We start from the raw sequence: 12,910 nt of genomic DNA on the forward strand, positions 1-12,910 counted from the left end.
CCAATTTTTCTTTTTCATCTTTGTTCAAAAAGCCAAAAATAAACAAATTTTTTTTCCTGTTAATTTGGAAAATGTTGATAAATCAAAATTGCGATCTATATTAAATTGCTGTTAAAGACGTTTCTTTGTTAACGTTTTAAAAATCTTGGAAATTTAAAATTTGGATGAATTCATTTCGTTTTACTTTTGACATTATTGTACTGCTGAATAGTGCCCCTCTCCATATCCCACTGGAAAATGAATCGGTACCAGTAAGTGTTGATCATGAATAGAAAAATTGTAAGCCATAACAACAAAAATTGTTGCAATATTTTGTAGTAAAATGGGGGTAGATATCATTGAACACAAAACTTTTTTATAGGGGCCTCAAATAGGTGGTGCACCATTGATGTATCTTAACTCGGGGTTCAACTGGATCGAGAAGCTGATTAGCTTCTCAAGAGCTTCAGGGTCTGCCAAATAAGCAAGTCCTGCTACGCAGACAAGCACCAGCCCTTGCATTGTGTTTTGAAAGTTAGATGATGTAGTTCTGGGAACTGCCACTGCTGAAGTCGGCGTTCCATTTTCACTTCTGAAACAATAATAGAAACAATAATATTAAACAATAATAATAATAATAATAATAATAATAATAATAACAATAGTTTCAAATTTTGGCACAAGATCAGTGATTTTAGAGAGAGGGGTTAGATTGTGACATTGATCCCAGTACTTAAATCTCAAAGAATAAATGGCAAAGTTAACCATGGCAAAATCAGCATGAAAGGAGCCAGAAAAAATGCCACTAAGCATTTTCTCTAATGTGTTAACAATTATTAGTTTCTAACATAGGTATAAAGCCGTAAATTTGAGGGATAAGTTAGTTAATTAAATCAATCCTAGTACTTAACTGGAACCATGGAAAGTGGTTTTGTGCCAGATGAGAGGTTAGAGTATAACAGACCGATAAAGTTAAGGGAGATACTCGGCTACCCCAGTTGAAAAAGAGAGAAGGAGAGAAAGATAGAGAGAGAGTCAGAGTGGTAGATGAGAGATAGATGGTGTTGGAGATGAGGGTAGGTGTGAAAAGTTGGATTTGGCTGGTTTGAATATAAAATTGGGCCACATATGGTTAGTTTAAATGCTAAAGGGTTAAAAACCAACAGGAATAAAACAAATTCTATAATTTGTTAAACAGAAATAACCATAAAGTTTGGCAAAGAAAAAAAAATTGATGCAATAAAAAGACAAAAAAAAATGCAAAAGTCACCTGATATTTGTTTCCTCTTTAGCCAAGTCAGGAGTGGTAGATGTAGGAGTGATATGGGAAGGAAACACAAGGGAGCGACCTCTGCCTAACGAACCATTGTTGCTTGCCTGTAGAGTGTGTTCAATACGGGCAGGTTTACCAGCCCTGTTTGAGTTGAGCCGAGCTGCCTTGGCGATAGATTTTTGACACTGCTGTTTTATAGCAAACAGCAGACTTCGATATTCAGAATAATCAGCAGAAATGCCGGCACAAGCTGAGCGGTCCAAATAGCAGGTCAACTGGAGACGGTAAGATTGCAGTTGGTCAAGTTTTTCTTGGCAGAGACTCAAGCTTTTCTGGACAGCCTAAATAATAAAGAAAATAAAATCAAAAATTAAAAGGAAGATACTAACACAACAAGAAATATGTTGATTACATGTATCGTAATTTACTTAATTCATCATCATTTAATGTCTGCTTTCCATGCTAGCATGGGTTGGACGATTTGACTGAGGACTGGTGAACCAGATGGCTACACCAGGCTCCAATCTGATTTGGCAGAGTTTCTACAGCTGGATGCCCTTCCTAACGCCAACCACTCCAAGAGTGTAGTGGGTGCTTCAATCTCGGAATAATTTGTAACAATTCATTTATCTCTTATTATTTCATCTTATCTGCAAATATTGATTATTTCAAATATATTCTAGCTCTTTCCATTTTGTTTGTCTGCTGCCACTAATCATCAACATTTGATAAATAAGCAAAACATGAGTATCGTCATCGTAGTTTTTTACTTCCACTTTTTCCATGCCAGCATGAATTGGACAAGATTTTTTTGAGGCTATATTCTATGGCAAGATGCCTATCCAGATGCCAACTCTTGATTTTTAAGTAAGATACTCCACTCGTCTTTGTATATTAAGTTGCTGAGCTATCAGACATATTGTTATGGCTGCCCAAGCCACATCAATTTAGTCACTTGTAGACTCAAAGCTCAGCTCTCACTTCTTAGCAATCTAAATTACATTTCCTTTTTTCTTCATTGTTTTTTTTTTGAATGCCTCTCTATATGTTCATTTCTGGAAGTTCAGATAATTGCATTCATATTTTTTTTTTTAAATCTACATTTTTATAGTTCTTTACAGGAAATAGAAGAGGCACCTATTTTATTTTCAACCAAGTTAACTGAGGCAGATAGGGAAATGTATTTTATACTTTAAAATATTTATTTCTAAGTTTCACCATATTTTGCCTCCTGTTTTAAGAAAGACAAAAAGAAAATGATAAAAAAAAAAAAGAAATCAGAGGATACTTGGGATGAATGAAAGTAAACAAGCACTCACTCTTAAATCATTTTGCACATTGGGTTGATGTTTTGGTAAATCTACCTCTAAATGATAGACTATGCTATCCAACTGCTGCCGTTGCTGTCTCAGCATATAGTCTAGTTCTTTCTTGGTCTCATTGTACTCATACCATACTAATAAGTACTTCTGTAACTGAGGAAGTTTTGTAGCACATCTAGAAATACAACAAGAAATTAGTGTTAATTTAATATAAACATTGCATTAGTATTTTGCATCAGTACTTCATATTAAGGTTTTCAGAGGAGAAAAAATATAATTCTAATTTTGGGTCAAGGCCAGTAGTTTCGATGGGAAAGTGAAGTCAATTGCGTTTGACTCTGTGCTCAACTGGTACTTATTTTATCAACTCTTGAAGGGATAAAAGGTGAAGACAATCTCAGCAGAATTTGAACATAAAAAGCCAGAAGAAATGCTTCTTAGCATATTGTTTAATATGCAAATAATTCTACCAGCTCTCCACTTTGTGGAGAGAATATAATAAAATCTAATGTACAGGCCTCAGTGCTGACAGATTGACCTTAGCACTAGATAATTTTCAGGTGAGTCAGTCAGAAGCAATGTAAAACATTGATGTCTGATTAATGGAAACACTGAAATATATTATCTGGAATGTGATTTATGATCATGAATATGGATTGTCAATCTCACACTTCAGCCACTCTATTACCCCCATTGTTGCCTAACTCAACAAAATATTGAGCTGACAAACCTCTCTCAAATTGTACTCTTCCATCTTTAAAAAAAAAAAAAAAAAAACCTCTAAAAAACTGAAGGACTTTAGATAATGTACTCCTATAAACACTGGTTTCAAATTACACACACCTGTGAAAAAAACGACACATTGAAAATATAGTCAGGATGGTCGAAAAGATATACTTGAAAATATAATCAGTATGGTCAAAGTAGGAATTCCATTGATCAGAGGTCTATTTGAATTGGGCTGACAGAACTAAACAGCATCAAGAGATAGTGTTCTTATTGTCATGATCATCACAGTGGCCATCATCATTAGAATACTAACTTTTCCAGAGATGCAAGGGTCAAAATTTAAGAAAAAATAAATGTTAAAGTCAAATAAAATTAAGCAGTAAGACGTACTTATCTCTTAGAGAATTTAACTCAGTAATGCATTTCCCTATCTTCATGAGGAAACCTTCAACACTTATGGTTGGGTGCTGCTCTTTAAAGGAGAGCACTGATTCCTTTAATTCATTCAGTTTAGACATTTTTTCTTCAAATAAGGCTTGCTTTTCCTGTAAGAATAAAACAGACATTAGCTATTTACTGTGATTGTTTCAGAAAAATAGAAGGTTTTTCCTTTTTTGAAAAGACAGATAAAAAGTAAAATTTAAAAACAAAAACAACAGACAAAAAGTCAATAATGCTTCTGATAATGAGTGAATTAATCATAAAAATAAAACAAATGAATACTGTTTACTATTATTAGTAGTAATAGCAGCAGTATAAGTAACATTGAAACAATATAGGTTGAATGAAGCAGTGAGGGATTATCTAGAATAGCTGTGCTAATCAATCCAGCATGATGAGATTAAAGTCATTAAATATTGAAAAACTGAGAAAGTAGCTTGCTCTTTAGGTGAAACACGTGAAAATGCCTGAGGCTAAAAAGAAAATTAGTCCTCTTTCAGGCTTTCACCAACCAGGTTGTGAATGACAAGGTTATAGTGGCAAACATCACAGATGTCCATTGAAATATGTACTCAAAGGGAAAACTCCATAACTTGAAATTAAGACACACAGTAGAAAGTATAAATATATCGTTTATTTATTTCAGTCATTAGATAGCAGCCATGCTGGGACACAACCTTGAAGAATTTTAGTTACATAAATCGACTCCAGGACTTATTCTATTTTTTGAACCCTGATACTTTTGTCTTACTGCTAAGTTACATTGTTGTCAGGTGGTAGTGGAGGACAAACGGAGATACACACACATTCACATGATAGGCCTCTTTCAGTTTCTGTCTACCAAATTTTCTCACAAGGTTTTGGTCAGCTTGAGGCTATAGTACAAGAGACTTACCACACAGCCACACCAGCACCTATATATGCAGCACACACACACACAAATTGTTAGCTACTTTCATACCATTGTTTGGTGCCAGTACTCATGAAATTTGAACATAGTGGAATGGTGTAGTTGAAGTGAAAAACAAAGCAGTGGCAAGTTATGTTGTGTATGATGTGACAAGTTCTCTATCTGTTGTCCCAAATTGAGATAGCAAAAATTTCATGTTGCCTACTATAATTCAATATTAGCACCAATTTTCTGTTCATTATTGGTGTTGAGTGGTTTATAATATGATACTGCTCAGTCAAACATAAATTGCACTATTTGGAATTATCATTGTATGGAGCTGACAAGATAAACTATGCATGGACTAGTATACTGATATGAGTTTTCTGATAAGCCAATGTAAGACATTACTGTTTTGCTTTGTTGTAGCTGTTGGCTACAATACAAGGTGCATGAAACTATGGTATGGAAGTAGCTACAGACACTAAATACTTAACTTTCTGTGAGTGTATATTGAGAAATTTGTTGTTTTTACGCACACATACAAATCAGTCAATTCTAATTTCTCCTCTAGCAAAAGCATTTCGTGTTAAATCAAAATAACTCTCCTCATATTTCTGAAAAAGCTTAATAAAAGTCAAGGAGTCTACTGTGACTTGATCTGAAACCACGTATTCAGACAGAAGAAATTACATCACGGAAGAGTTATTTTAGCCATTTAAAGCACAGAACACTGTTTAAATTTACTTTCCATTTATTCTTTGAGATGTTAAAATTTTTGTTATAGGTCAGTGACCTGGTCACTGTCACAGATCTACTTCAAGATTGCAGTGGAACTGAGTCAATGACTAGAATACAGTTGTGTTTTTAAATGACAAGAATGGTTTTTTTCACAAAGAAAAATTGTTTTATAAAAATTAGTGCAAGATTAATGATAATAAAATTCTTTTTAGCTTATTCCAGCAACTGACCTGTGTAATTTTGATGATTTGTTGTGCGTCAGGTAAGCCTTTGAACTGTTCTTTTTTGATGAGGGTCGACAACTCTTGTAGCCAGTTGTAAACTGTCATGAGACTTGTATTAAGTAGGCACAGTTCTCGGCACTGGCTTTGACGCTCCACTGCCAGGGCACGCAACTTCTCCCACTGATACAGCAATCCTGAAAAATGAGAAAGAACAATGTCTAAAATGGTGTCTTACAGTTCTATTTTTAGCTAAACAATAAATAAATAAATCAAAAATAGTTTAGAGCATGATTAACTTTGCAATCATGAGGCCTTAGGTTCAATCTTACAGCATGGTACTTTGGGAAATGGTGAGAGGGATAACTTCCCTTGGCAAACAGGACACAGTCGTGTGTCGATAAGCCAGCTGGAGGAGATGTCCTCCTGGGGCTAAAAGCAACAGTAACATCCACCCCTAGGGGTCAGCCACACTTAAGTGGCAATATACTACACTTTATATATATATATATATATATATATATATATATATATATATATATAGATCTATATGCATACATGTATATGTATACATATGTGTAGATGTATATATATATATAGATGTACATGTAATATGTACACATATATACACCCATCACACACATTAGTCATTTGTTTTCTTATCCAAAACTACGTCAAAAGTACTGAATGGATATTTATGAAATTTGGAAATTATATTCTTTGCATAACGGCCATAACTCCCATGAAAATTCATATATTTTTGATGTTGATGAAATTTTAACCCGAACATAACAGATGAGCATTATTTGTAATTCAACGGTACAACAGTGTAAGACTACCCTTTCAGATATACTTACATTGTGATTTCTGCAATGTGGTGCATAAATTGTCAAGTAAATGAGACGCATCTTTGCCTCCACTGATTCACTTGCAAAGTGTTGAGTAAAATTATTTCGTTGCAGACCTCCGGCCATTTTGTTCTGTTGTTAATTCTGTAGATGACCTCAAACACAAAGTCTTTCCCAACTTTAAACAAAACTACCAAAATCACAATTGGCTATGTGAAAGAGCAATATTAGCTCCAAAAAATGTAGCTGTTACAAAAATCAATCAACACCTGATGTATTCTCTTCCCGGCAATCTTCAAACTTACAAGTCTGTTGATACAGTTCCAGATACAAATGAAGTGGTGAACTATCCTCCTGAATTTCTCAATTCGTTGGAGCCTCCAGGACTACCTCCCCACATATTATCACTTAAAGTTGGAACGCCTGTTATGCTGCTCCGCAATCTGGAACCACCAAGACTTTGCAATGGAACACGACTCGTGATAAAGAAAATGATGTCACACGTTATCGAGGCTACCATTCTTTCTGGATGTGCAAAAGGGGGATGATATCTTTATTCCAAGAATTCCTCTTACTCCATCAGGAGCAGACATTCCTTTTACATTCAGAAGACTACAATTCCCCCTTCGTGTGACTTTTGCCATATCCATAAACAAATCTCAGGGTCAAACACTGTCTGTAGCTGGTCTTCTCTTGGAAGAGCCCTGCTTCTCACATGGACAACTGTATGTTGGCTGCTCAAGAGTGGGCAGCAAAAAAAACCTATTTGTATATGCTCCACAAGGGAAAACAAGGAACATTGTTTACAATGAGGTGTTATAATCACAACAGCAAGAAAGTATGTACATGATCACCTTCTTTTACGAAACTTCATTGACTTTCATATATTTATATTGATATACATATATATACGTGTGTTTGGGTGCGTGTGTGTATATACATCTCTATATATAAAGATGATGCGTAGTCTAGACGGCGTTTTTAGATTTCATTATTCTCTTTAACCCGGGCAACGCCGGGTATTTCTGCTAGTATATTAATAAATGCAAATAACGAATAAGATTCTAATATCTTTAATTTCTGTGAGAGACAGCTGGAAAGAGGGTACATATATGCTGTAAGTATCCTACTTCAATTACATTGGTTTTGATTTTTTTAAATTGTATATTTTGGCTTAAGTACTCAGGAGTTGCCACCAAAATACATTTTCACTCAGAAGACCTGGGGAGACCAGATTGTAGGATCGATTTCAGGGCATCATATTTGCGAAAGAAAACTTAATTACATTTGCTGATGCAAATCAATAAATTCACATAACACAAATCTGCATCCAATTTGATTAATTCCTCTTTATTTATTAAACTAACTTTCATCTACTTCATGTCAGCTTTCCCACACTAAATATGAGTTGGATGGAAACATGTTTTGAGCTTGCATTTTATGTCTTAATGTTCTAGTCGCCAACCTTTATCAATGTTTCAAATAAATTACTTCTTCATTCCACTGGTCTTTGAGAACACGTAACATTTGGTGATAATATCAACAAGGAAAATAAACATCAAGTCACTATTTCACAGTGAACTGTATGCATTTGTGTACACAGTGCTTCCATACAACTTCTGCCTACCAATTCCACTTACAGCCTGAGACTATTCTAAAAGACACTTGCCTAGAGTGTTTATGAAGCAAACACTCAAGGCAGACAGCCATGCCTGCATCTATTGTGGCATTTTTCTAAAAATTAAAAATTTAATATTTTTAATGTCACTTTATATTTATTCATATATTTGAATTTGTGTTCTTACAACACGTTATCCACAATAATAAGAGCGTTTCAGCATGGTACATAAGTATAATTTTAACATCTACTTTTCCATATTTACACAGGTCAAACAAGAAGCAGTGTTTTCTGAGGCCAGATGTCTTCTCTGGCATCAAGTCTGACCCATTTCCAAGTAAGGTAATAAATCTCACAGCCTGTTGAACACTGAAAAACTTTGACAGGATTTTGCAGAGGGCTGCAAGCAGATGATGATGTTTGCATGAACAACATTGCTTTTTATTTACAAGTAACACATACTTGCAAAGATGAGGGAAAATATGAACTCTCTCACACATTCACACACAAATGCATACATAAAAAATGGGCTTCTATCTTTTTCTGTTAATCAATTCAATCATGAGGTGTTGGGTCAACTCATGGCTACAGTAGATGATACCAACTAACAGTGTTTATGCAGTGAGACCAGTCCCCTAACCAGGTGGTTTCAAAGTGAAATTCTGAACCACACAGCTGTGCTTGCACATGCATGCACACACACACACACACACATACATATTAAATATATTCAACTGCTTTTCACTCTTTCTGTTCTACCACTCATCACTTCTCTTCTCCCTCAGCAACTTCTATTTCTTATCACCTGTCTGCACACATCAGATTTTCCCACGACCAGACATCCACCCTTGTTCATCACTCACAATATTCACCTCCAACCACATCTCTAACCATATCTCACTCTCATCCAAGGGCATCCAGCTGTAGAAACTCTGCCAAATTTAGATTGGAGCCTGGTGTTGCCATCCGGTTTCACCAGTCCTCAGTCAAATCGTCCAACCCATGCTAGCATGGAAAGCGGACGTTAAACGATGATGATGATGATGATCCCCACTCACCCTTTATTACACTCCCACTTGGGTGAGGCTTTACACAGCACCCCCACTAGTGCTAGTGCCATGAAAAGAAAAAGCACACAGTACACTCTGTAAAGTGAATAGTATTACGAAGGCATCCATGCCGAAGCAGGCATTGGACTTAGAGCAGTCGGATCCTATTGAACTGTCTAGCCTAGGTCAGTGTGGAAGGTGGATGCAAAATGATGAGATACATGTGATAGTTAACACTGACAGTGTATACTAGAAGATAATTATTAAAATTTTTGCATAAGAAATGATTTTTATCACCATTAACTCCAGCACTCAAACTAGACATCATAGTACTGCATAGTGTTGAATCTACAGTTACTGTTACTATGCTTTTTTTAACAAGTTTTACCTCCAGTGTATTCTATACTTGAGTCTATAAATAAATGAGTTGTCAACTATTCACAGGGTGCCACAGTTAAAGCTTTGAAAATCATCTTTTATAGGTTTGTCAAGCCAATTTTCTTTATGGTATAATTTGTAGTGTGCATGTGTGTGAGAGAAAGAGGGGGGGGGGGAAGAAACTGGAAAGAAAAGTGTGAGTAAAAAATATGTGTGAAAATGGAAAAAAAGGAAAATTTAAATAATTTATATTTGAAATTTTATTACCTTGCATTCGGTCCAAGTCATCCTTGCTTACAGGTGTGGCACTGTTCAGGTGCTGGTAGATGACTTCTAGGCACTTAATATTGGTCTGACAAGTAGCCAGCAGTTCAGTCTGCAGAGAAAGGGATAAATATAAAAAAGATAAATAACTAGGTAGACAGATAAAGGGAGAAAGCATTTAGGGAGATGTTTAAAACAGTAAAGACTCCTTTCAGTCAAGAATGATCATGGGATTGCACCTAGAAAGTTAGCCTCCAAGGCACAAGTCCGGGCAAGGTTGCCCATCATACCAGCCAACCCCTCTCCACACTACCGTTGTTATCCAAGTTGCAACTCATTTCTACAGCTGAGTGAACTGAAGCAATGTGAAATAAAGTGTCTTGCTCAAGAACACAACACACAACCTGGTCTGGGAATCAAATTCACTACCTCATGATTGCAAGCCTGATGCTCTAACCACTGAGCCATGTACCAGCAGATGTTTAGGCAATAAAGACAGGAATAAAATAAATTGTACTGTGCAACAATTGTGGTGCACAAACATACAAGAACAATTCCGTTCTCAACATTAGCATACATTCTTGTGTGAATGCTTAGAAGCACATGTGGAAATCTAATGGATGGAATTTGATTTTTATTCACTAATAGGGGAAATACAATTATCAAAGGGATTGGCTGCTGGCTTCCTAGCACAAAGGTTGCAAATTTGTAGCCTTTTCTCCAGACATCCTGTTACGTCTCTGACGAAAAGACAATGCAACTAACCCAAAATTTCAGTACAAACAAAAAAAACCCACTACTTCTTCCATCAGGTCAAAATAAAAATAGAATTGAACTTACAACAATCTACTCTAAAAGTTCAAGGATAGATTGAACTTTAATATCCATTTATATCTGCTTCAGTTGTTATCCTTTAAAACCTCCATGCTTCCTGAAATTCACTACACCTGATATCACCCCCTCCATACGCATGCACACATGTATATCATGACTCACACACTGTTCACTTTCCTGACATTTGTACATAATTCTATGTACTATACATGCACCTTTCCTAAGTTGCACTACACACAATAATTTCATCATCATTATTATGGAATTTTGGCAGAATAACCATCCCATTTTGCAGATTATTTTATATATAACCTTGTTTAAGGCACAATACATTTCACCACTTATCATCCAGAATGTGTGGTAAGAAGTTTGCTTCCGAAACACACGGTTTCAGGTTCAGTTCCATTGTGTGGCACTTTGTATGTCTCTTGCTATAGTCCTGGGCCAACCAAAGCCTTGTGAGTGGATCTGGCTGAGGGAAACCAAAAGCAGCCTGTTATATATTAAATGTAAATCTCTAAGTGCACATGCGTTTGTCACTTCCCCATTTGACAACCAGTATTGGTTTCGTTTATGTCCCTGTAATTTAACAGTTCAGCAAAGAAAGACTGATAAAATAATTTGTTCGATCAAACCCCAGTAAAAGATTAAAAGAGTAAATGTATTTCTCAAACCAACAGGTGGTGATGATAATGAATTCTATCACCGGTACAAGGTCTGGAAGGTACAGTCAATAAGGTTGATTCTAGTACTTAACTGGTACTTAATAACCCATGAAGAATGAAAGATAAATTTGATGCTAGAGAGATTTTAAACACAAAATTTAAAGGGATATAACTCTATATGACAAGACTTCTTGACAGCTGACTATCATTACAAGAAATGATGATGATGATCATCATTGCTTTTATATTTACTTTTCTATGCTGGCATGGGTTGGATGAGATTTTTCAAGGCAGTATTCTATGGCTGGATGCCCTTCCTGAAACCAGCCTCTACATAAAAACTACATATGCTGTATATATTCCGGTTTAAAGTGTGTATAAAATAACAATAATAGTTTTGTAATATGGGTACAAAGCAATAAGGTGGTGAACTGGCAAAATTGTTAGCAAGCCAGACAAAATGCTTAGTGGTATTTCAACCGTCTTTATGTTCTGAGTTCAAATTCTGTTAAGGTTCACTTTCCTTACCTTTTAACCTTTTGGGGTCAATAAAACAGATACCAGTTAAACATTGTGATCAATGTAATCAACTTCCCCACCTCTCAAAATGGCTGGCCTTGTACCAAAATAAGAAAAGAACTTAGGTTTAAGGCCAGCAACCGAAGAAAGAGGGTTGGTTGATACTGTCAACTGCAGGGCTTCAGTGGTATTTTATTTTTACGCCTCTGGACAAATGAAAGGCAAAATTGACCTAAGTGGGATTTGAATTCAGAATTAAAGCACTGGAACCAAATATCAGATATTTCTTCCAATAATCTAATGATTCAGCCAATCCATTACCCATTTGATAATTTCTAAACAAGATACAAGGCCAGCAAATTGGTTAAAGGGTGGTCAGTTGATACCATCAACCCCAGTACTTGCTTGGGTACTATATTTTAAACCTACCCTCACCCACCAAAATGAAGTTGACTGTTCTTGAAATTAGATTCTGAACATAAAGAACTGGAAGGAATATTGCAAGGTATTTCTATAAAAAAAAAAAAAAAAATTTCCAATTTTGCCATAAGGTCAGCAATTTTAGGAGAGGAGATCAGTCTATTACATTGACCTCTGCGTTCAACTAGTACTTACTTTGGTTTCAAATTTTGGAACAAGGCCAACAATTTTGGGAGAGAGAAAAGCCAGTTTTCTTCACCTCTGTGCTTAACTGTACTTATTTTGTTGACCCCAAAAAGATGAAAGGCAAAGTTGGAAGCAGAAGAGAAGGAGGTGGAGAAGAAGAATGACAACAACAAAAATAATAATAATAATAAATAATAATAATAATAATAATAATAGGCAAGACTTACATATCGGCCGGTGTTCAAATACAAGCCTGTGTCTTTCTTTTTCTTTTGCAACGCATGATCTGTGACTTTCAGTTGGTTGGAAGATTCGTCCAGAACATGGTAAAAGTCATCCAGATCAGAGTCACTATCATCACACGGTGCTAAGCGGGATGACTGCAGAAGAAAAAAACAAAGGCTTTGTTAGCATCAGTGTAAAGGGTGACATGATTGTGTACAGACAGACAGTCTGACACACGTGTGCATGTGTGTGAATGTGTGTGAATGTAATGCATGTGTGTGTATATATGTAGGTAAAGATATAAACAAG

The 12,910-nt window shown here is 35.7% G+C and overlaps 1 protein-coding gene across 3 annotated transcripts in view; it reads right to left on the reverse strand.

Annotated features, from left to right (window-relative positions):
- Positions 1 to 4: 4 nt before the first annotated feature.
- LOC106877836 (uncharacterized) overlaps positions 5 to 12,910 on the reverse strand; it is a 205,274-nt gene continuing 192,368 nt past the window's right edge. For all 3 annotated transcript variants that reach the window (XM_014926867.3, XM_014926868.3, XM_089349771.1), the window contains 7 exons: positions 12,604 to 12,756; positions 9,756 to 9,864; positions 5,605 to 5,792; positions 3,694 to 3,848; positions 2,572 to 2,749; positions 1,250 to 1,593; positions 5 to 571 (listed from right to left, as the gene is read on the reverse strand). In XM_014926867.3, coding sequence (XP_014782353.1) covers positions 367 to 571; positions 1,250 to 1,593; positions 2,572 to 2,749; positions 3,694 to 3,848; positions 5,605 to 5,792; positions 9,756 to 9,864; positions 12,604 to 12,756 — 1,332 coding nt within the window. In that variant the 3' untranslated portion in view covers positions 5 to 366. The remainder of the gene's footprint in view (positions 572 to 1,249; positions 1,594 to 2,571; positions 2,750 to 3,693; positions 3,849 to 5,604; positions 5,793 to 9,755; positions 9,865 to 12,603; positions 12,757 to 12,910) is intronic.

The sequence above is a fragment of the Octopus bimaculoides genome, chromosome 3 (assembly GCF_046866305.1).
Source record: "Octopus bimaculoides isolate indiv1 chromosome 3, ASM4686630v1, whole genome shotgun sequence".
Taxonomy (NCBI): domain Eukaryota; kingdom Metazoa; phylum Mollusca; class Cephalopoda; order Octopoda; family Octopodidae; genus Octopus; species Octopus bimaculoides.